Consider the following 25,000-nt stretch of genomic DNA (forward strand, 5'->3'; position numbering starts at 1 on the left):
TGTGGTTGAGGCCAAATTGGGAAGAGGTACAGCCAGTTCTTGGCTGGGTGATGCCATTTTGGGAGACATCCTGCTGATGTGTGTGGTAGCAACCTCAAAGCCCTGCAGAAAGGCTTTGGGTATCTCCATTAACGATGCTGTTTTAATTGGGATGTATTAGTTTTTCTGAGGTGCTCTAAGGTGTCCCCAGAGTCTCCTGTTCTCCAGGTGAGCAGCCCCAGCTCTCCCAGCCTGGCTCCAGAGCAGAGGGGCTCCAGCCCTGGAGCATCTTTGTGGCCTCTGGACTCACTTCAGGAGAGCAGGAGATGCTCAGGGGTCACAGACTTTACACCCACACTGGGAACTCGCTTTGAAAAACGTCCTGGCAAGTCGAATTCTTAAGAGGTTCCTGATTTATCTGTATCTTAATTCATTTTAATAGGCTGGAGGATCTGCAGGTGCTGTTGATTATAATTCTTGGTGCTCACTGTCATCTGGAATTCATGCACTGACGCACGTCAAGGTGGACATCCAAAGTCAGGGCCCAGTTCCAATAATTCAGCCTTAGGTTTTTGTCCTTCAGTGTCCCCGTGCACCAGATCAGAGACCTGGGTCTTGCACTGTAAGGGTTGTAATGTGTATTTTAACTCCCTTAGGCTTGGTGGATTTTTTTTTTTAAATCCATGCATAATTGGGATTATATCTGTCTGAGATATGCAGCAAAAAATGTAAATTTGACTTCAGATACCAGTTAGCAGTTGGGTTATCACTGCGAGGCAGGGTGCTGAGTAGGGCTGGTGGGTTTGTGGCCATTGCAGAGAGCTGGGGGTGGTGGTGAATCCCCAAAAGCAGCATTTCAGAAGGCTGGGGATGGTGGTGAATCCCCAAAACCAGCGTTGCAGAAGGCTGGGGATGGTGATCAATCCCCAAAATCAGCATTGTAGAAGGCTGGGGACGGTGATCAGTCCCAAAACCAGCCTTGCAGAGGGCTGGGGATTGTCATCAGTCCCCAAAACCAGCATTGTAGAAACCTGGGGGTAGTGGTGAATCACCAAACCAGCATTACAGAAGACTGGGGATGGTGATCAATCCCCAAAAGCAGCCTTGCAGAGGGCTGGGGATGGTGATCAGTCCCGAAAACCAGCATTGTAGAAGGCTGGGAATGGTGGTGAATCCCCAAAACCAGCCTTGCAGAGGGCTGGGGATGGTGATCAGTCTCCAAAACCAGCATTGAAAAGGGCTAGAGATGGTAATCAGTCCCCAAAAGCAGCAGGGACAGCGGCGCAGCGCGGGGAATGCGGTGTGCGGTTTAAGGGTCCCCTGCAGCCAGCCCTAACACAGTTAATTGCCTGTGATAAAACCGACCTCCCAGGTCTGATGGGAGACTTCTTTTATATAAGAAAAAAATGTTTTGTAACAATTTCTTGTAAGTGCTAAAATTAACTGACTTTCTCTTAACCTAATTAAAGCTGGAGCTGATGATATCACCTATGCTTAATGTTGCCGAACATCTCGGGCAGAGTGTGCTGTGCTTGGAGCTTGGCTCCAGTTCTGCTTCCTGCTTTAAAACATTTAATGTGAAGCATCTGCTCGGTTGTTGCTGGTTCAGGGTGTGCTCGATCTCAATCTAGAACAGGGTGGTCCTTCCCCACACAGAAGATGCACAGAAAATGTTTTTTTTTTTTATCTTTTCGGCAAATTCTCCGGTCGTTCTGCTGCCAAACCTGCTGATTTGAAACGGAAATATTTGTGAAGAGGTCACTGTGATATTAGGGATGTTTGTGCTCTCTTAGTAGGGCCCAGCTGCTGGTGTTTGAAGGGTTTCATTGATGGAGGGGAGCGGGTCTCTCTGGGGAAGGTCTCTGAGCTGACCAAGCTCCCGGTGCTGATGAGCACCAGAGCTCACTGTGGTTGTCTTGGCCTGGATCATTCCTGCTAGCACAGATGGGGTACAAACGTGCAGGAAGAAATCTGGAGAGGCCAGGAATTAGCCTGGAAAAGCTGTGGGTGGGAAACAGGAAGAAAGCAGCACTGGGATGGGTGAGCAGTGTGGAGGTGGAGACAGGAAATCTTCAGCAGGGCAGCAAGGTCAGACTGGACCAGAGATGGTCCAGACCACCGAGGTCAGCAGGGTGGTGGTGGCCAGCATGGGGAAAGGGCAGGACTTTAAAGGTGGCCTAAGGCCTGTGGACAGGAGTGAGGGGAAAAAGGGAATGGCTTCAAACTGCCAAAGGGAAGATGGAATATTGGGGAGAAATTCTTCTGTGAGGATGGTGAGGCCCTGGCACAGAGATGATGTGGATGCCCCTGGATCCCTGGCAGTGCCCAAGGCCAGGTTGGACAGGGCCAAGAGCAGCCTGGCACACTGAAAAGTGTCCGTGTCCATGGCAGGGGTGGAACAAGATAATGTTTAATGTCCCTTCCAACCCCAGGCAGTCTGGGATTGAGGGAAGGAGGATCAGACAGCAAAGGGCACTGGGAGGCACAGGGGGAGATTGAGGTGGGCCTACAACCAGAACTTGGTGGTTGTTCTTCCACCTGTCTGTTGATTTAACAGGGATATTTGTTCCCAGTGGGATTGACTGCTGTGAAAACACAGGAAATGCTTGGGAAAGGGAGCCAAGCCCACACACACAGAGCATTGTTTTCCCTGGATGTGGTTCAGGTGTTCAGGGAAGTCGCCGCCGTGGTCTCACAGTGCCACATCCCAGGGCAGGATCTCGTTTGAAATCTGTGTCTCCCTGTATAGGATTCCAATCAAAACTTTAATGGTCCAGGGCAGTGAGTAGCATTTAATGACCTTCAGTGCTATCACTTGAGTCTTTTGGGCATTGACATTGATTTTCCTTATCTTGGCATGTGGAGACAGGAGTCTCACTCCATCCTTTGAACTGTTTGCTGGTGCACACCAGGAGCAGGGAATAAGCAGGGAGCAGCTTTGCAGGGATCATGGGCATGGGAAAGCCCAGTTTGGCCCCCAAATTTAATGTCAATAATTGCAAAAGTTGGGGAAGAAATGACGCTATTTATATATCTTTGTATTCACTCAAGAGCTGTGTTTATTTATTACTTAGTGTATCATTAATTTAATATGTTCATGTATTATGTGATTAATTATAATTTGTTATATTAATTAATTGGAATTTATATTGTGTATATGATGCTCAAATCTCTGTGCAGGTGCTTCTTTCCCAGGGTTAAAGAGAGGCTGCAGAATTTCTCACCAGTCAGATCTGTAACAACTTGCATCCTCCAGAGCAGATAAAAACAGAATAAGGAAAACATTGCACAGGTTGTATGACAGGGACAAAGTCTGACTCAGCTCCAATTTCTCATGTTCTTCCCTAAATGCATCAATTTTTTCTTAATAGGTCTTAAAAGGAGCAGTGTCGGGGCTGCTCGACAGGAATTGGGGTTATTGCTGTTTATTGCAGCTCTCATCTCTTTTTTAATCTCTCCCTCCCATCATAGAGCCACTTCATTTATAAGCAGCTAAATTAAACTATGTCAGGATGTGCTTGGCCATGAATTTTAAACCTAAAAAGGCGCTTTGTTCATTGGTGCAGTTGTGGGGAAGAAATGCAGCAGAGCCACCCGGCTATTTGAACTCTTTATTTGCCACATTTACAATATTAATAACACTGTTTCCAGAAGTTGTCACATCAAGTAAAAGATCTTCATTCCGGGCTGTCTTTTGGGGCCAAATCGAGACTGGATGCATGCATTTAATAAATTGTAGTCTCAAGTAGTCATTTTGGTAAATAATTAGCTCGGGTGGAAGAATAAGTTAGCATATTGTATGCATCTAATGCTGCAAATGTACACCCAGCAAACTTTGCTATTAATCAACAGTCAAGCACTGTAAGTTGGGTCTCATACATAATGAATTGTCCTGAAACCTCCTGGGCTTCATTGATAGAAAAATAAGAGAAAACACCAGTGTAGTAAGCTTTGGAATAAAATTTAACGAGATTGCTCTGCATCCCGTAATCGGTTTGGAGTCATTAGAGACCAGATAATTCAGCTGCAGTTTTGGGGTGGCTTTAGCCTTCATCTATCAAAGAAAGGCTGCTTAAATGACATTTAGGTGTGCATAAAATGCATTTTTAGTTAATTTCACAATGAAGACTCCAGTGAAAACATCAGCTCACTCTGTGTTGTTGTGGAACAAGTAATGCTGCCTCACTAAGTCTCATTTTAATGTGAATTTTTGTGTGCTAATCATCACTGATCCTTCCATTTGAAAGGTAACACGGCAGCTATTTCTCTAAAAGAAAATTAGTTTGGTAAGATAAGCACAGATCTCTGTAATTTTAAGAAAAGGGCAGCCTTCAGTTTTCAGATAGTGCAACTTTTTTCTGTTAGGAATTCAGGTGTGTGAGAGTTATGTGACAACTTATCTTCAGTCATTTGTTGATCAAACAAAAAATTCCATTTAAAACCCAATAATTTTAAAATTATTCTGGTCCCTCATATGTATTTTTTGCAAAAATTACCATTCAGGTCCTAGAGGATCAACAGTGACTTCTCCTGCAAATGTAAAAATTTACTCAGGTTTAGTAATAAAATAGTTACTTACTATTTTACATATCTATATAGATATATATCTATATATCTATAGAGATATATATAAAAAACTTATATAAATATTAAGAATTATCTATACTAATGACATGTGTGGAGCTTTGTACCAACCAGGCTCTTCCCACCTTTGGGGAAGAAAATCACAAAAAAACACACACAAAAAAAAAAAAAAAAAAAACAAAATTACAAAATTTTAAATTACGAAATATTACCAAAAATCTAAAATTTAAAAATTTAGAATTAATAATGTACTCTGAGTATGCCCACATGTATCAATGGCACTTTGTTGACTCCAGGCTAGGAGGAGTCGCAATCTTTATTTAATTGAGGAGCTTTTATCATTTCTGTTGCAAACAAAAAAAAAAAAAAAAAAAAAAAATTTTAAATTGAAGCAAAGGGGTCTCTTCACTGGCTCAGTTTCTAAACCTCTCCTTAGGAAAACCAGTGGAAGGTGATGTGGTTTTTCTGATAGAACACTCAGGTGTGTGTGGCTACAGGGAGTGGAATTGGGATTTTGGATGCTCCATTCATGCAATCAATAGTATTTAAAATACACAAATATTTTATGAATAGACATCTATTTTATAAATACGTTATGGGAGCTGCCAGGACATTCTCCTGGTATTTATTTATGCTGAGGAAGCTGCCAGCTCCTGGCTTTCCCATGGAATGTGCCAGCAGAGTCGTGTTATTTCCCCTTCCTTTCAGCACAGCTCAAGGTCCACCTTGTTTCCCTAAAGTTTCTGAAGAACTGAGGCAAAAAGCAGCTCAGAAATAAATAATGAGCATCCTGCCACTTCAGGACATGGCTTCTCCCAGCATTTCCCTGGTTTCCATCAGGACTGAGCTATTTGGGATGATCCCGGAGCCAATCCGCTGCTTACATGTTTATTTTGGAAGCACCTTGGAAACTTCCAGTTCTTGGCAGTGGCTTTGGAAGGAGCCTGTCAAACTGAAACAGGTGCTGCTGCTTTCCTCCCCCTCTGCTGGAAGCAGCTTTTCCTTCCTTTCATCCTGTGCAAAGGTGAGGAGGCACGGGAGGATGGGCTGGAGCTTTGGGAAGGCTCCTCTCAGTGCATCGCTGTGGATGCAGGAGCCTTTGCCTCCCCAGCTTGGGCAGGCTCTGGGAAGGGCTGGAGTGGAAAGGAATGGGCAGGATTGCAGGGGGAATGGTGTGGAACAGCTGTGGGGTGTGAAAACCCTGATCCTGGGGTGGATTCCCATGTTGGGGTTGCTCTGGGGCTCTCTTGGGTGTCACCACCACAGGCTGGAGATGTGCAGGAGCAGCACTGGGTGCCTGGCCTGAATAAAATCTCTCTGTGAGACACATCCAACTGGGAAAAATACTCATTTCTTTCTAGATGTCTTTAGACAGCTTAAAATGAGCTTTTATTTCTGATTGGGGAAGTTTTAGTTGTAATGAAGCATCCCACTGTAAAGCCATGTTGATCATGTGAAGCTGAATATCCATTTACCCCAAATATCCCCAAAGAGTTAAGGCAGACAATGAGACAGACATGTGACACTGCTGACGTATTAGAGGGCACCACATTACTGCAAACAAAAAACTTCTGGGTCAAAAAATGAAAAGAAAAGGAAAAGGAAAAGGAAAAGGAAAAGGAAAAGGAAAAGAAAAGGAAAAGGAAAAGGAAAAGGAAAAGGAAAAGGAAAAGGAAAAGGAAAAGGAAAAGGAAAAGGAAAAGGGAAGGGAAGGGAAGGGAAGGGAAGGGAAGGGAAGGGAAGGGAAGGGAAGGGAAGGGAAGGGAAGGGAAGGGAAGGGAAGGGAAGGGAAGGGAAGGGAAGGGAAGGGAAGGGAAGGAAGAAAAAAAGAAAAGAAAAGAAAAGAAAAGAAAAGAAAAGAAAAGAAAAGAAAAGAAAAGAAAAGAAAAGAAAAGAAAAGAAAAGAAAAGAAAAGAAAAGAAAAGAAAAGAAAAGAAAAGAAAAGAAAAGAAAAGAAAAGAAAAGAAAAGAAAAGAAAAGAAAAGAAAAGAAAAGAAAAGAAAAGAAAAAGACACACACTAAACCCCAACAGCAACGATTGGTTATTGACCAGGTAAAAATACAAAACTCTTCACTTTGCATTTTTTGGGATGCCAGGCAGCACCCAGCATAACTCAGGAATGAAAACAAGTGCAGTGACAGACTCTGATGAAGGTGGAAGCAATTTAAACAATATTAATGCGGTTTAAATAAAAGTTTTTCATTATTCCAACCCCACTGCAAAAAAAAAAAATACATTGGTACTTTTTAAGGAAAAACAAAATTCTCCAGGGTGAAAGCAAAGCAGTCAGATTTCTTACATATTTTGTTTAGGGTTTGGGGTTTTTATTTTTCAATGAACACACATTATTTTCCTGTATAAAAGCAAAATTGCATCTTGTTGATCACAGGTTTTAGACTGAAACTTTCCATAGGCAAAGCAGTGGAAGGCCACTTTGGCCACCCTCCTGTGTGTGCTGCTGGTGCCTCTGTGATCCTTTCCTTTCCTTTTTATTTTTTCATTCCCAAAGTTCAGGCCCAGGTAGCTCATACGGCTCTCAGGTGTGCGTTTTTCTCTAAATTTCAACTTGTTCCTGTCTGTCCTGACTCAGAGGTGCTCAGAGATCCGTGCCTGGAGTAGGGAGTTGGGAAACCTCCCAAGGAATCCGACACTGGGCAGAGGGATTTCCTTCCAGGGCAGAATTTCCCATGATGTAACTCCTCTGCTCCTCTCACCAATGTTTTCAGACCACTTGGACCCTGCTCTTTGAAAGGTACTTAAGGCTTTGAAGCCTGAGAAAATCCTTTAAAAGGCAGCTGGTGCTTTCAGGAGGATATTTAATGCCGAGGCGGTTTGTGGAAGTTGTGCTATGCAAGTTTGGAGAGGGAAGGGCAGGGAGGGGAGGAGGGCAAGCAGAAGACATCCATGCATGAGTTATGTGCCTTCTTTTTCTCTATTAAAGCTGTCAAATTCCCAGCAATAGCTGTTGCCATCTCTAGCCAAGCAAAATTAATGTGAAGGTTTTCCTTTTTTTTTTTTTTTTTTCCAACTCCCTGCCAGTTTGAAGCTCTGGCTGTGTGTGTTGGCACGTGGAGTGTGTGTCCTGCAGGAAAAGAGCTCAGGGCATTCCTGGAGAGCAAATTCATTCCTGCCTTGCAGAGCCTTCCCTTTCCTGGCCAAGGTGGGGGTGGCAGGTGCTGGGAAAGCCTCTGGTGTTGGATTGCTGGGAGAATGGCCCCACCAAAAACATCTGGAGGTGTTCAGCGGTGGCAGGGCACTGCCATTAAAAGCAGCAATTAAAAAGAAAATTAAAAATAAATTCTCTCCAAACACTCCTGCCAGGGAGCACCTGGAGAAGTGAGGAATGTGTGTGTGATGGTTGGGCTTGGAGTGGGACCTTAAATGGGACTTTAAATCCCCCCCAGTGCCAGCCCAGCCATGGCAGGGACACCTCCCACTGTCCCAGGTGCTCCCAGACCCAGTGTCCAGCCTGGCCTTGGGCACTGCCAGGGATCCAGGGGCAGCCACAGCTGCTCTGGGCACCTGTGCCAGGGCTGCCCACCCTGCCAGGGAACAATTCCCAATTCCCAATCTCCCATCCATCCCTGCCCTCTGGCACTGGGAGCCATTCCCTGTGTGCTGTCCCTCCATCCCTGTCCCCAGCCCCTCTCCAGCTCTCCTGGAGCCCCTTCAGGCCCTGGAGGTGCTCCCAGAGTCTCCCTGGCTGCTCCCCACTTGTTTGGGGGTGACTGATGCTGGTTGGGTGCCCTTGGGCTGGTCCTCACACAGAGCCCAGAGCTGCTGCTCCCCGAGCCGTGAGGAGTTGGGAGTTTTTCTGTTTTATTGGTGACATTACAGCCCAAATGATTTCCAGACTCCCAAGAATGGGAAACAGGATGATGTGAAAAACATAAGGAGACCGTAGCTTTGAGCACTCTTCTGGATAAATGGAGCAGAAAAGTCTCCCCACTTCTGGGCCAGGTTTCAGAGGACTTGTTGTTATTATATTGTCTCATTATTATTTTGTTGTAGCTCTAACAATTCACAGTAAAACAGAGCCACATTCTGCTGTGTTGTACCTGTGTGAAATTAGGGATTATTCGTGGTGTTGGGAGCTTGGTTTGAAGTCCATGCCATGGGGATTTGTGCAAAAAAAGTTTGTGCATGGATTCTCATACTTTTTCTTTAAGCAGAGATATTATTAATCAGAAAAACAGCATAAAGCAGACACCAGGTTTAAAAAGCAACTTGATCCTACTTCACATGCATAAAGGAAAGTCAAAAGCATCAGTTTGATAAATAAATGGAAAGAGAAATAAAATTGCACTTAACTCCTACCAAACTGAATATTTCAGGAATTATTTTGGGAAATTTTGGGGGGGATTTTGGGGAATTTTTGTGGATTTTTTGGGGAATTTCAGGGGTTATTTGGGGAACTACTTTGGGAATTCTGGGAATTTTTTTTTTTAATTTTTGGAATTATTTTGGGCATTTGGGGGATTTTTTTTTGAGAATTTCAGGGATTATTTTGGGGATCTTGGGGGTTATTTTGGGAATTATTTCAGGAATTTTGGGACTTTCAGGGAAAACCAGAAGACTCTGCTGTTGAGGTCTAGCACAACCTCTGGCTCTGGCTTTGTTTCCAGCTGGGAGATAAAGCTGTAAGAATCAGGAAACTTCTGTGTGGTGGTGGTGAGGGTTCTGGATTTGAGAAGGTTGCTGGCAGGGGTTGCTGTTCCATCACCCTGGATGTTGTTGTCTCCATCATTTCCCATGGATGCACTGTGTGTTTCCTGCTGTCCTCACACGGGTCTCTGCAGTTCTGAGAGACCCTTCCCAGCCCTGCTGTGCACCCCTGGAAACATCCAGCTTGGGGAACACAGCTGGACACAAATCCAGGGCTCCCTTTTTCACTGCTCTCATCCACACCTTGCTCTTCCAGAGGGAAAGAAAAAAGAAAAAGGAGCAGAGGAAGAAGCCCATTTTTATTTACAGGTGCTTTCTGTTGGCTCACTTTGCTCCTCAGCCCCTGCCAGCACGAGCTGCCACTGAAAATCAAATGAATTCTCAATTGCTTCCTTCCAATTCAATCAGGGGAGGGAAGCAGAGACCTGCCACGGCGCTGGAGGAAGGGAGAGCTGCTTCCTTCCCTGCTTCCCCAGGGATGGCCTGGGGACAAGGGACTGCTCCCCCAGGGGACACGGAGCAGGAGCCTCCCCTCCATCCCTCCTGGAAACACGAGGATGTGTCACCCACCTGGCTTGGGGGTGTTCCTGCTCCCTGGCATGGCTGTGCCCTCGTACCTGGGCTTTCTTACAGGTGTTCATAGCACTGTTCTGCATTTGTAGGGGTGGTGAGGGTGAGGTTTTGTTGCTGCTCTGAGGAATGCCTTCACTTTTCCCTGAGAAGAGAAGAAAAAAGGTCTGGCTCCAGATGAAAGGTTTAGAGGTTTTTATTTTGCTGATGCAGAGTGTGAATACTTGGTTTTATCATAGCGTCACAGAGCTGTTTTGTGTGGAGGGGACCTTCAAGCCTACGTTGTTCCACTCAAGGTTGTTCAGAGCCCTGTCCAGCCTGGTTTTGTCACTGTCCCCAGCGTAACCCTGCCTTTCTCTGTGTCCCAGCAGGGCAGAGCCCTCGGTGGCGTGCGAGGTGTGCGAGGGCGCCGAGGAGCTGCCGGAGCCCCTGCAGCAGTGCACGGCCTGGCTGCGAGCCTACTTCTGTGAGCCTGCCAGCACAGGGACCCTGCCCCTGCCAGCCCTGCACCACCCCCTGCTCCTGAGAGGTCAGTGCCACCCCGGGACCGCGCTCACGGGGGTTCTGGGGTCAGGGAGGGGATGGGGATCTGACTCCATGGTTCACAAGGCTGATTTGTTATTTTATGATATTTATTGTATTAAGACTATACTAAAAGAATAGAAGAAAGGATTTCATCAGAAGGCTGGCTAAGAATAGAATAGCAAAGAATGATAACAAAGGTTTGTGGCTCGGCTCTCTGTCCGAGCCAGCTGGCTGTGATTGGCCATGAATTAGAAACAACCCCATGAGACCAATCCCAGATGCACCTGTTGCATTCCACAGCAGCAGATAACCATTGTTTGCATTTTGTTCCTGAGGCCTCCCAGCTTCTCAGGAGGAAAACTCCTAAGGAAAGGGTTTTCCATAAAAGATGTCTGTGACACCACCCCCCTGCCCTCTGCCTGCAGCCACTGGCCCCATCTCCCTCATCCTTGCCCTATAAAGTGACAGGGTTCAGCTGAAAGTTGGGCTGTGAGCACACCTGGAGGGCTGTGAGCTGCCCTGTGAGCTGTGGCTACCTAAAGCAGCTTTTGGCCACCAAGAGGGGGACTGAGGCTTTGAGATCTCTCTACAGCTCCCTGACAGGAGAGGTGTCAGCTTTTGAGGTTTTTTGATGGAAGGCTTTGGTCCATCCCTAGGGCACAACCTTCCTCTCGAACCTCTCAGGCCTGAACCCCAAACCAGCAGCAGTGCTTACACCAAGGGATTCTCATTCACACGGCCAAAAAGAATTCAGGAACCCATTCAGGAAAACTAATGGAAAGGAAAAAAAAGTAATGTTTTATTTAGATATTTTTTAATGCTTTTGTTTGTAAATTTTAATGTTTTATAAGGCACTGAAGAATTTTTTAAAGGAAAAATAAGGATATTTGTTAACAGGGAGTTTCCTGGGGGAAACAAGCAGCACCCTTAAATTTTTGAGCAAAGGAAGGAAAGTTCTTCAGCACCATCCAGTCTGAGAACCAGGAGCTGTGCAGGGCTGGGACGTGGCTGTGGGCATCACCTGAGGGTCCCTGCAGCTCCCTGGCCTTGTGAGGGTGGCACTGGGGTGCCAGTGCCCACTGTGCTGGGGGGTTTGGGTGTGCCCAGCTGGGCTGCAGGGCTCTCATTTCAGCATGTGCACATCCAATTTTTTTTTAATTTATCCCCCTCATTTGCTCCTGGCCTGGCTCAGGTCTGTGTGTGTGTTTTATTGGGGGAAGGCTCTTACATCATAGAAACATTAATGAAGAATTAATTGGCTCAAATCACAACGATGTGAGAGCATTTCTGTTCTTCTGTCACTTTCTCCTACTGATACTTTCATAAAACTGAAAAAAATTACATTGGAAGGAATGTGGAAATAGATGTGCAAAATTGGAAGGAACTGGTTTTAAAAGTTATTTAGGAGAAAGGTGATGTAAAAACCAAATTCTGATGGATTGCACTTCAGTTTATCTGCACATCAGAATTGCAGTTTTGCTAAATTAGGAATTTGGTATTTATTTGCTTTTACACATTTACATTTGAAAGTGCCTGCTCGTTTCTCCAGGCACTGAAAAACGCAGAACAAACATCAGTGAGAGCTGAGGATCCAAAGCCAGAAAGGCTTTTTCTCATCACTCTGATTTTCTCACATTTCTGTTCAGCACCAGGGGCCCCGAGCAGGCCGGGGCAGTGCCAGGTGTCCCTGCCCATGGCAGGGGTGGCACTGGATGGGCTTTCAGGTCCCCCCAGCCCAAACCAGGCTGGAATTCTGTGATTCCATGATCATCAAAACCTTTGGCCCTTTTTCCCCCTTCCCTGTAAATGTGACCATGTACAGTGTTGCTCTTTGAGAGAGGATTCAAATTCCATCCTCAAGTGCTTTTCTAATCACTTGACTGTTGCATAAATTCTTCCTAATCAGTGCTTACATCAAATTTTATTTTATTTTTCTGCACTAACTTTATCTGGGGACCAGAAGGTTTTGGTTTTGCCAAAAAAGCACATTAAATGGTTTCTCATCTAACAAAAAAAAAAGTGTAAAGTGCTTTTGGGATGAAACACTTCTCAGTTCACGGTCAGTTTTCTGCAGCTGCTTTTGTGTCAGCTTTGAGGACATCATTCCTTATGGACAGAAAAATCCTGACAATCAACTCTGACGTAACAAAAGCAGAGAGATTTGCACATTCAGAAAGTAGAGACGATCTGCTTTATATTCATCAAGAAATTCTATAAAAATTCAGTATCTGCTGTTTCAGTGGCTTCTCCTATATCTTAAATTTGTCCAAAGTGCCTTTAATTTTCTAAATGACTGTTAAACAGGAGAAATGTGTTTAAAGTACAAAATCAACCATTCCTCTCATAACTTGGCATTGGCAAAGGTGGAATCTGAATCCTGAGGCAGGCAGGAGAGTCACGGAATCACAGAACCATTAGGGTTGGAAAAGACCTTTAAGGTCACCCAGCCCAACCCTTCCAGCCCCAGCACCATGCTCACCATCAATCCGTGTCCCCAAGTGCCACATCCACATGGTTTTTGAGTATTTCCCGGGATGGTGACTCCACTACTGCCCTGCACAGACTGTGCCAGGGCTGGGCAGCTTTTCCATGAAGGAATTTTCCCTAACTTCCAATCTAAACCTGCCTGGTGCAGTTTGAGGCCATTTCCCCCGATCCTGTCCCTTGTTCCCTGGGAGCAGAGCCTGACTCCCTGTCAGGGGTTTGTGGAGAGGGAAAAGTTGGATTTCCCAACACCTCCAGGAGTTCTCCCCTTACTGGCTCTCTCCAGCTTATATGCAGCCATTATATTTATTTCCAAACATAATTGAAGACGTGGAACAAAATTTCAACAACCCATGACATTTCACTGAGCAAAGTCAGCTTCTCCCACTGCTCCGAGTGGGGCATCTCAGAAAAACCCCTGCACATTCCTAATGGGAAATGATTAATGGCTCTTAATGGAGGCTGGTCATTAGCTCCCTTTCTGTATAAAGAAGAAAATTGGATTGTTGTTGTTTTGAGGGCTGGGACACGGGGAAGGTGACGCTGATTTGGCCACTCCTGCATTTCCTGCCCTCCCTGTGTGATGCTGTGGGGTGGGGTGGCTGCAGTGGCACAGGGTGGCTGTGCTGTGTTTGCAGTGGCACAGGATGGCACAGGGGTGGCTGTGCTGTGTGTTTGCAGTGGCACAGGGTGGCACAGGGTGGCTGTGCTGTGCTGTGTGTTTGCAGTGGGATGGCACAGGTTGGCTGTGCTGTGTGTTTGCAGTGGGATGGCACAGGTTGGCTGTGCTGTGTTTGCAGTGGCACAGGATGGCACAGAGGTGGATGTGCTTTGTTTGCAGTGGCACAGGGTGGCTGTGCTGTGCTGTGTGTTTGCAGTGGCACAGGGATGGCACAGGGGTGGCTGTGCTGTGCTGTGTGTTTGCAGTGGCACAGGGTGGCACAGGGTGGCTGTGCTGTGATTGCAGTAGCACAAGGATGGCACAGGGGTGGCTGTGCTGTGTGTTTGCAGTGGCACAGGATGGCACAGGGTGGCACAGGATGGCACAGGTTGGGTGTGCTGTGTTTGCAGTGGGATGGCACAGGGTGGTTGTGCTGTGTGTTTGCAGTGTCAGGGTGGCACAGGGTGGCTGTGCTGTGTTTGCAGTGGCACAGGGTGGCACAGGGGTGGCTGTGCTGTGTGTTTGCAGTGGCACAGGGTGGCACAGGGGTGGCTGTGCTGTGTTTGCAGTGTCAGGGTGGCACAGGGGTGGCTGTGCTGTGCTGTGTGTTTGCAGTGGCACAGGGATGGCACAGGTTGGCTGTGCTGTGTTTGCAGTGGCACAGGGTGGCACAGGGTGGCTGTGCTGTGTGTTTGCAGTGGCACAGGGATGGCACAGGTTGGCTGTGCTGTGTTTGCAATGGCACAGGGTGGCACAGGGGTGGCTGTGCTGTGTTTGCAGTGGCACAGGGTGGCACAGGGTGGCTGTGCTGTGTGTTTGCAGTGGGATGGCACAGGTTGGCTGTGCTGTGTGTTTGCAGTGGCACAGGGTGGCACAGGGGTGGCACAGGGTGGCTGTGCTGTGCTGTGTGTTTGCAGACCAGATGGCTCATTAGAGCACAGGACAGGAAATTGGAGGCACAGCAGAGTTTTCCTTCGCCCTGTGACGAGCAGCAGCCCTGGGGTTCTGCTCCTTGCTGAGCTCTTCCCTCAGTCCAGCTCAGTCCTCCTATTCCTACCTGAGCTGTGAATTCCTGTGTCAGAGATCTGGAAGTGGCATTAGGGGCATTGATGGTTTTGAACTGAAGGAGGGTCAGTTTACATTGGATTTTGGGCAGGAGTTGTTCCCTGGCAGGGTGGGCAGCCCTGGCACAGGGTGGCTGCCCCTGGATCCCTGGCAGTGCCCAAGGCCAGGTTGGAGCAGCCTGGGACAGTGGGAGGTGTCAGGAGCGTGATGGACTTCCAGGTCCCTTCCAGGCCAAAGCATTCCATGCCTCTGCACATTCCAAGGCAGAGGCAGAGCCCAGCTGTGCAGGAGGGCCCGGGAGGAGCAGCTGAGGATGGAGAGCAGGGAGGAGAGCTGAAATCCCCCGAGCATGGTGTAGGTTATTCATCCAAGGGGGGATATTGATGAGGCACCTCATGCATAATGGGAGCCTTCAAAGGAGCCGGGAGCAGCTCCGTTCTCGGGCCCAGCTGACGTGGGCAGGCTGTAATCAATAATTACCCTGTGATTTCCTGCTCCTGCAGACACTGGCACTGCCCAGGGCTGCTGGGAGCACGGGGAAATGCCAGCCCTGGCATGGGGAACCTCCTCACTTGGTGTCACCCCCGTGGAGCCAGAGTCACCCCTGGGCTGTGGGATGTACCCTGGGAAGCTCCCATGGAGAAAACCCTGCCAAACCACATCCTCAGTACTCTGCACCCTTCCAGGAGCTGCTCTAGCACCTCTCTTTTGCTCATTTTGCGCTTTCGAAACTATAAAAAACTCCCAGCTTGCAGCAAATTAAGAAAGAAAATTATTTTTTTCTGTATTTTCTGACTGTGACACAGCAAAGGCCAGAGTATTTTTTTATTCTTCTAATGGACAGAATATTTAAATCACAAGTTTGTGGGGCTGTTAATTTGTGTGCTTCTGATATGACAAATGAAACATCCCTTGATGCTTACATTTGAAATAGATTTCAGGGGCTGTGCTGCTCACCCTAATTACGGTATCCTGAGAGTAAATTTTTCCCACGTGCAACTTATCCATGGACTTTTTCAATATATAAAAATTATTTCAATAAGAAAAGCATTTATATTATTAAAATGAATTACAGATCTCTTTTCCTTTAAATGACAGTAAAAACGTTGCAAGAATCATTGACTTGGTTGAGATATTGTCAAGTAAAGCTGGAAGGTTTGAAGCTTCAGGTGCCAGTTTGTGGATAAACTGTCTGCAACTTTTGTAAATACATATTTTCATGTTCCAGGCATGCACATATTCAGGTTCAGTGTATTTAGGCAGTCCTGTGCTGATTTATGATCAGGTTTTGCTTCAAGGATCAGTCCCTGGGACTTCCACCCTTTATTTTAGAGATATTGATGTAGATATCGAAGATATAGATTGGATATAAATTATATAGCTATAGATAGATATAGATTAGTGTCATGGTATAGATTATTTAGCTATAGATAGATTTGATATAGATATAGATTAAATATAGATATAGATTAGATATAGATATAGATATAGATATAGATATAGATATAGATATAGATATAGATATAGATATAGATATAGATATAGACATAGATTATATAGATATAAATATTGATGTATATACAGATACAGATAAAGATATGGACATAGATATAGATTATATAGATATAGATAGATATAGATATAGGTATAGATATAGATATAGTGACAGATATAGACATAGATATAAATTATATAGATATAAATATAGATGTAGATACAGATACAGATATAGATTAGATATAGGCACATAACATGTAGATATATATTTATGGTTAAAGCATAACCATCCTTAATAGGAAAAGCAGCAAATGCAGCCAACAGGGAAACCAGGAATTCCAGTATCAACTCTCCACGGTTCCCTTATTTCCAGTAAAAATGGAAAATTCAATTCATTTTTCTAGGAAAGTGGGAACCCAGCAGGTTATATCAACTATAGACATGGATAGGTGGGAGATTGGGCAGGAATTGTTCCCTGGGATGGGAGGGGCTGGGATGGAATTCCCAAATTTGCTCTGGCTGCCCTGGATCCCTGGCAGTGCCCAGGGCCAGGCTGGACACTGGGGCTTGGACACCCTGGCACAATGGAAGTGTCCCTGTGTGGGACTGAATGAGCTTTGAGATCCCTTCTAACCCAACTGAATGGATTCTGTATTTATATTTTGCAGTCTTGAGCTGCTCTGTTCACTCACTGAGGAGGCAGGACTTGCCCTTTCCTAGGCAAATACAAATTGGCATTTTCTCCACTGATTTTTGCAGCAGTTTGTGAAATTCTCTTACTTTGGTACTAGAGGTTCAATTCATTAAGGGAAAAAAAGGTTGATAAATGTTTCTGATTTTCCCTTTCTCAACCCTGCAGCTTCATCAGACATGCAAATACATTTCTATTTAGGCTTTTAGAAAGTGTTAAATGTGAAATAATCTGCTCGGAAACGTTCATACTTCACATATCTGGACATGGCAGATTCAAGTGCAGAGAGCTGACAAGCTTTCCTATTTCTGTCTGCCAACTCAAAATTCAAATTCCAGAGACTGGCATCTTCTTTTATTACCATTTCATGTGAGAGGAGTTTTGATAAGCAGAAAGTCACTGTTTTGTGAGACATTTAATGGATTTTTACAATCCAATACTTTCCTACAATTTTCTGCAAACAAAAATCAATCCTCTCCAACCTTCAAAAATGGAAACAGCAAAACCCCAAAATAGCCCAGTTACTTTTATACATCTAATTCTTTTTCCAGCCCAATTGGCCCATTGCTTTCTATCAACTATATGTATTTAAAAACAAAACTAAACTAAACAAAACAAAAAAAAAATCAATACAAATGCAGTCTGGACAGAAATATCTTCCAAATTCCTGACCCAATTCCTGTTGAATTCAGACCAAAATTCCCATAATTTCCAGTGGAAGCCCTGTGTGGTTTTAAGTGTATCTTAAATACTTTTATTGAAGTTCATAGGGTAAATTGTCTGCCAGATGTGGCCCATTTAGGACAATTCAGGCCCTCTTAGGTGCAAATTTCCTTTTTGGCAGCACTGATTGCAGATGTTGATAAGATTTTGGTGGAATCTTTCAGAGATTGGACCTTGGAAGAGTCTAAGGATGGACAGAGCAGTGTGTCTGTCCTGTCATGGGGAAAGCAGTGAGAGAATTATTTACTTTTTAAATAAATTTTAATTTATTTATTTTTAAGAAATAATTTTTAAATAAGTAATTGTATTTCCAGTAGGACATTCCTTTCTTGCCAATATTCTTAACATTATTACAGGTAGGCCATAATTAGAATGGAGGAACATTTTATAAATAAGGTGTTTTTAGGTAGAAGTGCGTTGAAGGTCCACAGCCAGTGCTCACCTGAGCAATGGCAATATTTTGACCTGTTCTCAGAGAATTTGAGGACATTCAATACTCAAGACTCTGAAACAGCTGCAGAGGTCTGTGGATCTTGTTATTCCAAATTTTTGAAATATTATCAAATATTATCAAATTATTCCACACTTCTGTTTAGAAAGAAAGGGTTTGTGTGTATTAGTGGTGAGGTACTGGGAAGGAATTCCTGGCTGGGAGGGGCTGGGATGGAATTCCCAGAGCAGCTGAGGCTGCCCCTGCATCCCTGGAAATGTCCAAGGCCAGGTTGGAGCACCTGGGACATGGGAGGTGTCCCTGCCATGGATGGGGGGCACTGGATGAGCTTTGAGGTCCCTTCCAACCCAGACCATCCCGTGATTCCATGATAAATATTTGCACGGAATTGGAGTTGGACCAAAATCAGGGCAGCTTCACTCTAAAATCAGCTGCTCTAAAAGCCGCCTGCGTGTGAGGCTTCTTTATAAAGTGAATTTGCTCAAAATCACATCCCTTTTCTCCCCATGAAAGAAGAGGAATCAGTTGACCCCGATCTAAGAACCATTTTGACCAACCCGGTAACTTTTGACACTGCTGCTTGTAGATGAGATTTAGATTAAAAGGTAAGAATTGAAGGTGGAAAAACCCCACCAGTGTAGGAAAATGGCTTTTTTATCCAGAGTCGTGTGCTCATCTTCACCCAGAGCCCCAGACCTCAGCACCTGCTCTCATTGCAGACCTGTGAGGAATAAGTTTAATTTAATTCATTTTTCCTTTGATTTGTTGGCTGGCTTGCCACACATGCAGCCCCACGTAACCTTTGCACCCCTCCTTAATAAAAACCCATGCAATCAAGATAAAAGGAAAGGATTCTATAAATACAGCCTCCCACACCCGTTTTATTAATGAACTTTCAGGCAAGTTTACTTAAAACCCCCTATCGATAGGAAATACCATCAATACTCATATGCATTTAACCTGTTTGGTGTTTCAGAGGTAATGTGCTTAATGGGACTGTTACTATGGTGAGCACCTTGTTTCTAAGTAATATTGTTAATTTTTTTTCAGGAAATGACAATGTAGTGACATTTCTGACAGCCGTTATATTAGGGGCACATAAATAAATTCATCTGAGGAAAAAAAATTTATCATAAAGGTATTTTTGTGCTTCTTGACCTAAGGATGCCCCTTTCTGACCCATTTTCAAGATGTTTTGCCTCGTCTGCTGACCAGTTTATTTGCTGACCATTTTATTCTGGGGGAAGCAAGGTCTCACTTAACTGGAAAAACACACTTCTCACTAGAAATTTGCATCCCGCACTCCTCTCCGAATAAAATATGCAAGAACAACATAAATGGCACACTCCTTTTTCTCCTTTCTTTCTTTTTTCCCCATGAATTGGGCCTTTGATGTTCAAGAGGAGCAAGTATTAAAGGACATCCCTAGAAGGCTGTAGAAATTGTCCCTATTTATGACAAATGTAAAATAGTACAAATCTAGCTGAATGTGATGGTGTCATTAGTTTGTGAATCGCATCCTCGAAAATAACTGTGGAGGAGCCAAATCGGTTTAAAAGAAGATAACAAAATGGTTTAAGCTACTTAGGTTGAATGCCAATTATATTTTAATATTCAACTGAGCATATTTTACTAAGAAAAAAGGCAGCGTCGACGCATGCATAACTCATTGGCAGCGTCGACCAGCTGTGCCACTCTTCTCTTCGAATCACTTTGTGCATTTTAGTAGCATGGTAATTTAGTAGAGAACTACCTGAGTGATGGCATTTTCAATGAGCAGGTAATCTACAGAGAATTTTTATATGGTTATGAGTTCTGTGCTTCAGCCTGGCAACACAAAAATACATCAAGACCAATTACGGTATCAACTTTCAGCGTGATACCCTTGCCACGCAAGTGCATGTATTTCTGCCCCAGGCATTTCAAATTGCATCTAATTTGAAATCTTTGGGGTTTTAATTAAATTTCAGAATATATGGAATTCTTCATTAGTACCTGCTCTGAATAGCAGATTATACTTCTCTCAGTCTCTCGTTAAAGAAGTAGGCTGTGGTAAATAGCATGTTCAAGAACTGATCATTTGTGGTGCCTGGATATTGGGAACAGAAATAGTGAAATGCAAAATAATATCAAAAAGATTATTAGTCCAGTGAGGGACTCTTGATTTGTATTTTAATGGAATTTTACATTTCTCTTAATGATTTGCAAATTGTCCTCTGATTATAAGATGCATTAAGCTTTTCATTTTAATGGAGAGACACAGCCATTAGCAGAAATTTTTTTTCTGTCTTCTTTTTAGAGTGCTTCCCTGCAGCAGATAAATATTGAAACCATTAACACCTTTTGATGTACTTTATAGTGCTGCAGCTTGGACCAATACATGAATGAACATCACCCTTTTATATTTTAGCACTTTGCTGGGAGCTCCTGGTTGTCGTTCCGTGGGTGAACAATGACCGGAGCCCCGCGTTTCCCTGCCTTCGTTTCCTCATAATTAATGTTCCAAATGTTTCGGGGAACATCATTCATATTTAATGCCAAAAGAAGTAGTAAAGCCAACAAAAGTCGAGATCTGAAATGCAGATGGAGGGTGCTGTGACCTTAGCTCTGACCATCCTTCCAGGGAGGAGGGTTTGTTAGGGATCCGCGGTGGGCGAGAACACAACCGGCTCCTTTGTTGCAGGCTCCAGAATACACCAGCACTCTTCATTTGGCAATCTGAAAGTCAAATTTCCTCCTTGCTTTCAGCTTAACGTGAACCCTTAATGTTGTATAAACATGTTGTGCCTGTGCTGACTTCATTGGGTTTGGCAGGAGAGCACGGGATGCAGAGCAGCCTCTTTTTTGTGGCGGCTTGCGAAGCGTGAGGAGGATTTTCCTGATGCTGCTTTTCGTGTTAAACAACAGGGCTGTTGCATCAGGTAAACGTGTGATTATGAACCCTACCAACTGAGGGAAATCCCTGTAATATTCTTTAGATGCTTTGGAAAATCAAATTATTCTTTAAGAGGTGCAGGATGGGGTGTTTCCCCAGCCCCACCTGCTTCTCACTCCCCAAATAACCCAAATTTCTGCCTGTGCCTCCTCAGACTCCTCCTCTCCTGGCAGGTTACCTGTGAGAACTTCCTCCAAGCAAGGCACTGATTTGAGGCCTGCCTGTTAATTGAGCAGCCTCAAATCTGTGAAATCCCATCAGGGGTCACTGGTAGGGCTGCTCCTGTGTTTGCTTCCAGGATGTCTGTTTAAATAATTTGGATCTCGGGAATTCCAGTTGCAGTTCATTTAAGCAGCGCTGTGTGATGGCACTGGGATCAGTCTGAGGCTGAGTGGCTTCATGGGATCACACTTCACCTCTTCCCTGTTGTTTTGTTGGCTGCTTGAATACATACTCCTTAAAAGAAAAAAAGAAAAAGAAAATACACACCCTAACTTTGAGACTGAAGCCAGAAGGTTCTGGGAATTATTTGCTGCTGCAGCAGCATTCTTGGAAGGATGTTGTGAATTAGTGTTTGGAAAGTGCTGTGTACATCCTAGCTCCATCCATTAGGTATTTGTATAACTCAATAATAAATTAATACAAATTTTCAAAAATCAGTACTTTAATACTGACTTGATTTGAATGCAGTGAGGAAATAGTTCCATTTTATTGCATTTAAGCACTTTAATGAGTATTATTTTTAACGTGCACATTTACAAAGGAACTTACAGAAAGCTGAAGAATTCTCTGTTCCTTTTTTAGCCCAGTGAGGATCTTACACTTTGTTCACGTAGTGCAGCACATTTGCATTGCATGTTTCATATATTAATTTTCTAGGCCAGGTTATCTTTGGCAACAGGATCTTCACAAAGCAACTGAGGGTGCAGATTTCTTGCTCCAGAGTCCTTTGGGAGGGGATATTTGGGGCTGTGACGAAAAATGAAATGGAAGAAACACCTCATCAGTGTAACTCTAAGTGGAATTATAGAATAAAAGCAATTTTGTGGGAAGCAGGGAAAATAGAGGAGAGATGCTGGGGCCTCCCAGCCTCCTCTGCCTCACTGGAGGAGAAGATCAGGATCCAGGGGTGACCCAGTGTGATCGAAGGTTTGCCGAGAATTAATGTTTCCTTTCTGCCAAATAACCTGGCCTGGTGTTGCCCTGTTCCCTGAGTGGATATAAAATAGGTTTGTGGAGGTACCCGGGGAATGCGAGGGATTCCTTCTGGATGAATGTCTTGGATTGGAAGGGAATTTAAAGGTCCTCCAGTTCCAAATCTGTGTAACATTCCTAATATAGCACACGATATTGCAGCATGGAAGAAGTAGCCCTGTTCTTGTAAGATGATAAAACAAATTCCAGTTTGCAACATCAGTTTTACACAAGCTGATGTCAAAATTCGTGGATTTATTCCCTTTTCATAGAATCCCAGAATAGTTTGGGCTGGGAGGGACCCCAAATCCCCCCAAACCCACCCAGCCATGGCAGGGACACCTCCCACTGTCCCAGGTGCTCCAGCCCCAGTGTCCAGGCTGGCCTTGGGCACTGCCAGGGATCCAGGGGCAGCCACAGCTGCTCTGGGCACCTGTGCCAGGGCTGCCCACCCTGCCAGGGAACAATTCCCAATTCCCAATATCCCACCCATCCCTACCCTCTGGCACTGGGAGCCATTCCCTGTGTCCTGTCCCTCCATCCTTGTCCCCAGTCCCTCTTCAGCCTCCTTTCCTTTTTCCTTTTTCCTTTTTCCTTTTTCCTTTTTCCTTTTTCCTTTTTCCTTTTTCCTTTTTCCTTTTTCCTTTCCTTTCTCATGGGAATGTGTTGGAGCCTTGCAATGGTGACCAATAATCTTCTGAGACCTATCTGTGAATTTTAGAGCCCATGTCTCACACTTCCTTCCTGGTAGTTCTGGATTTTGTGTCTTGAGGTAGGATTTGAGGTTCTTCTTAAGTTTGTCACTTTATTTCTCCAAATTTGCCCAGTTTGTGCTCAATTTCGCTGCCCAGTTTTGCACTCCCAGGTGCAGTTGGTGATCCTGACCAAGACCTCAAACCAAAGGTGCTGATGTTGGAAATTTTGATGTTAGTGAGCTTAATTTGTAGGGATGAGTTGGAAATTGTGCTTTATCAAGGTGTGTGAGCATTGCATCCTTTATCAACACCTTGTGTTTTGGATTCATTGATACTGGAAAGACACTTGCAGCATATCCACAAATCTGGGAGGAGTTTTCTGCAGAACCTCCCTGCTGGTTCCAGCCTGTGACCAGAGGGTCCTGCCTTCCCATGAATTTAACCAGGAAACTGCATTTATACTGCATTCTTTCTTTCTTTCTTTCTTTCTTTCTTTCTTTCTTTCTTTCTCTTTCTTTCTTTCTTTCTTTCTTCCTTTCTTCCTTTCTTCCTTCCTTTCTTCCTTTCTTCCTTTCTTCCTTTCTTTCTTTCTTCCTTTCTTTCTTTCTTTCTTTCTTCCTTTCTTCCTTTCTTCCTTTCTTCCTTTCTTTCTTCCTTTCTTCCTTTCTTCCTTTCTTCCTTTCTTTCTTCCTTTCTTTCTTTCTTTCTTCCTTTCTTCCTTTCTTCCTTTCTTCCTTTCTTCCTTTCTTCCTTCCTTTCTTCCTTTCTTCCTTTCTTCCTTTCTTTCTTTCTTCCTTTCTTTCTTTCTTTCTTTCTTCCTTTCTTCCTTTCTTCCTTTCTTCCTTTCTTTCTTCCTTTCTTCCTTTCTTCCTTTCTTCCTTTCTTCCTTTCTTCCTTTCTTTCTTCCTTTCTTCCTTTCTTCCTTTCTTCCTTTCTTCCTTTCTTTCTTCCTTTCTTCCTTCCTTTCTTCCTTTCTTCCTTTCTTCCTTTCTTCCTTTCTTTCTTTCTTCCTTTCTTCCTTTCTTCCTTTCTTCCTTTCTTCCTTTCTTTCTTTCTTCCTTTCTTCCTTTCTTCCTTTCTTCCTTTCTTTCTTCCTTTCTTCCTTTCTTCCTTTCTTCCTTTCTTCCTTTCTTCCTTTCTTCCTTTCTTCCTTTCTTTCTTCCTTTCTTCCTTTCTTCCTTTCTTCCTTTCTTTCTTCCTTTCTTCCTTTCTTTCTTCCTTTCTTCCTTTCTTCCTTTCTTCCTTTCTTCCTTTCTTTCTTTCTTTCTTTCTTTCTTTCTTCCTTTCTTCCTTTCTTCCTTTCTTCCTTTCTTCCTTTCTTCCTTTCTTTCTTTCTTCCTTTCTTTCTTCCTTTCTTCCTTTCTTTCTTCCTTTCTTCCTTTCTTCCTTTCTTCCTTTCTTCCTTCCTTTCTTCCTTTCTTCCTTTCTTCCTTTCTTCCTTTCTTTCTCAGCAAATCCTCTGATTTATTTAGAAACTCTAGGCAGGTTTGGGTGTCTCATTAACAGGACGAGTCAGCCTGTGAGGCTGCTTTTCTGTTGAGTTCTGACAATGCAGATTGAGGTAAATTCACTTCAATTTTTGTTATTTCCTCTGCAGAAGGAGAGGGGTGAGACCTTCCCAGGGCTGGCAAAAACAAGAATTACAATAAAGGGGGAGAAAAGGAGAGTACAGGTGGGACCAGGAGGTGCATTCAGTGCACACCCGCAGGGATTTCTGAATTTTGGGTCGGGTGTTGGCCATTGGTGACCTCCTGTCACACAGGGCCACGAGGGAGAGCAGCCCAAGCTGTGTCTGCAGGGTGCAGCTGATAAGGAGAATTTCAAAGCTGCCCAGGTAAAGTTCTTGGTGAGTTCCCAGCTCCCTGACAAAGAGAAATAGAGGCAAGTCCCTCATTTATTTCTATCCTGAATGGGGAAATAGAAATTTAATTTTCTGGCCCAGTCACTTAGAAATTGCAGCTGAGCTGGTGCGTGGTGTCTCTGGAAGGGCCATTCTGTGTCTGTTCCAGAACAGGAGGAAGGGTTGTGCAGCAGTAAATAATGATAAAATATGGCCAGTTAAGCTGAGTTTGCAGTGATAAGGCAGTGGTTGAGTTTCTCTGATCTGCAGGTCTCTTGTATTTATGTCTACAGCAGTTCCTGTGTGGATTTCAAATGTCCATAAAGTCAGTGAAAGGTTATTTTTACCTACTTTGCACAATTTCCTGCTCCCAAAATTGATGTATTTGAAACAAAGCAAAAAATATTTGCTGCTGGAATGAGATTTTGAATGGGAAATGT

At 44.3% G+C, this 25,000-nt stretch overlaps 1 protein-coding gene across 1 annotated transcript in view; it reads left to right on the plus strand.

The window, feature by feature from the left end:
• Positions 1 to 25,000, plus strand: part of MGMT (O-6-methylguanine-DNA methyltransferase) — a 139,894-nt gene that overhangs the window by 97,799 nt on the left and 17,095 nt on the right. The window contains exon 4 of the mRNA XM_074545410.1: positions 10,171 to 10,328. Within this exon, the coding sequence (XP_074401511.1) occupies positions 10,171 to 10,328 (158 nt within the window). The remainder of the gene's footprint in view (positions 1 to 10,170; positions 10,329 to 25,000) is intronic.

The sequence above is a fragment of the Zonotrichia albicollis genome, chromosome 7, assembly GCF_047830755.1.
Source record: "Zonotrichia albicollis isolate bZonAlb1 chromosome 7, bZonAlb1.hap1, whole genome shotgun sequence".
Taxonomy (NCBI): domain Eukaryota; kingdom Metazoa; phylum Chordata; class Aves; order Passeriformes; family Passerellidae; genus Zonotrichia; species Zonotrichia albicollis.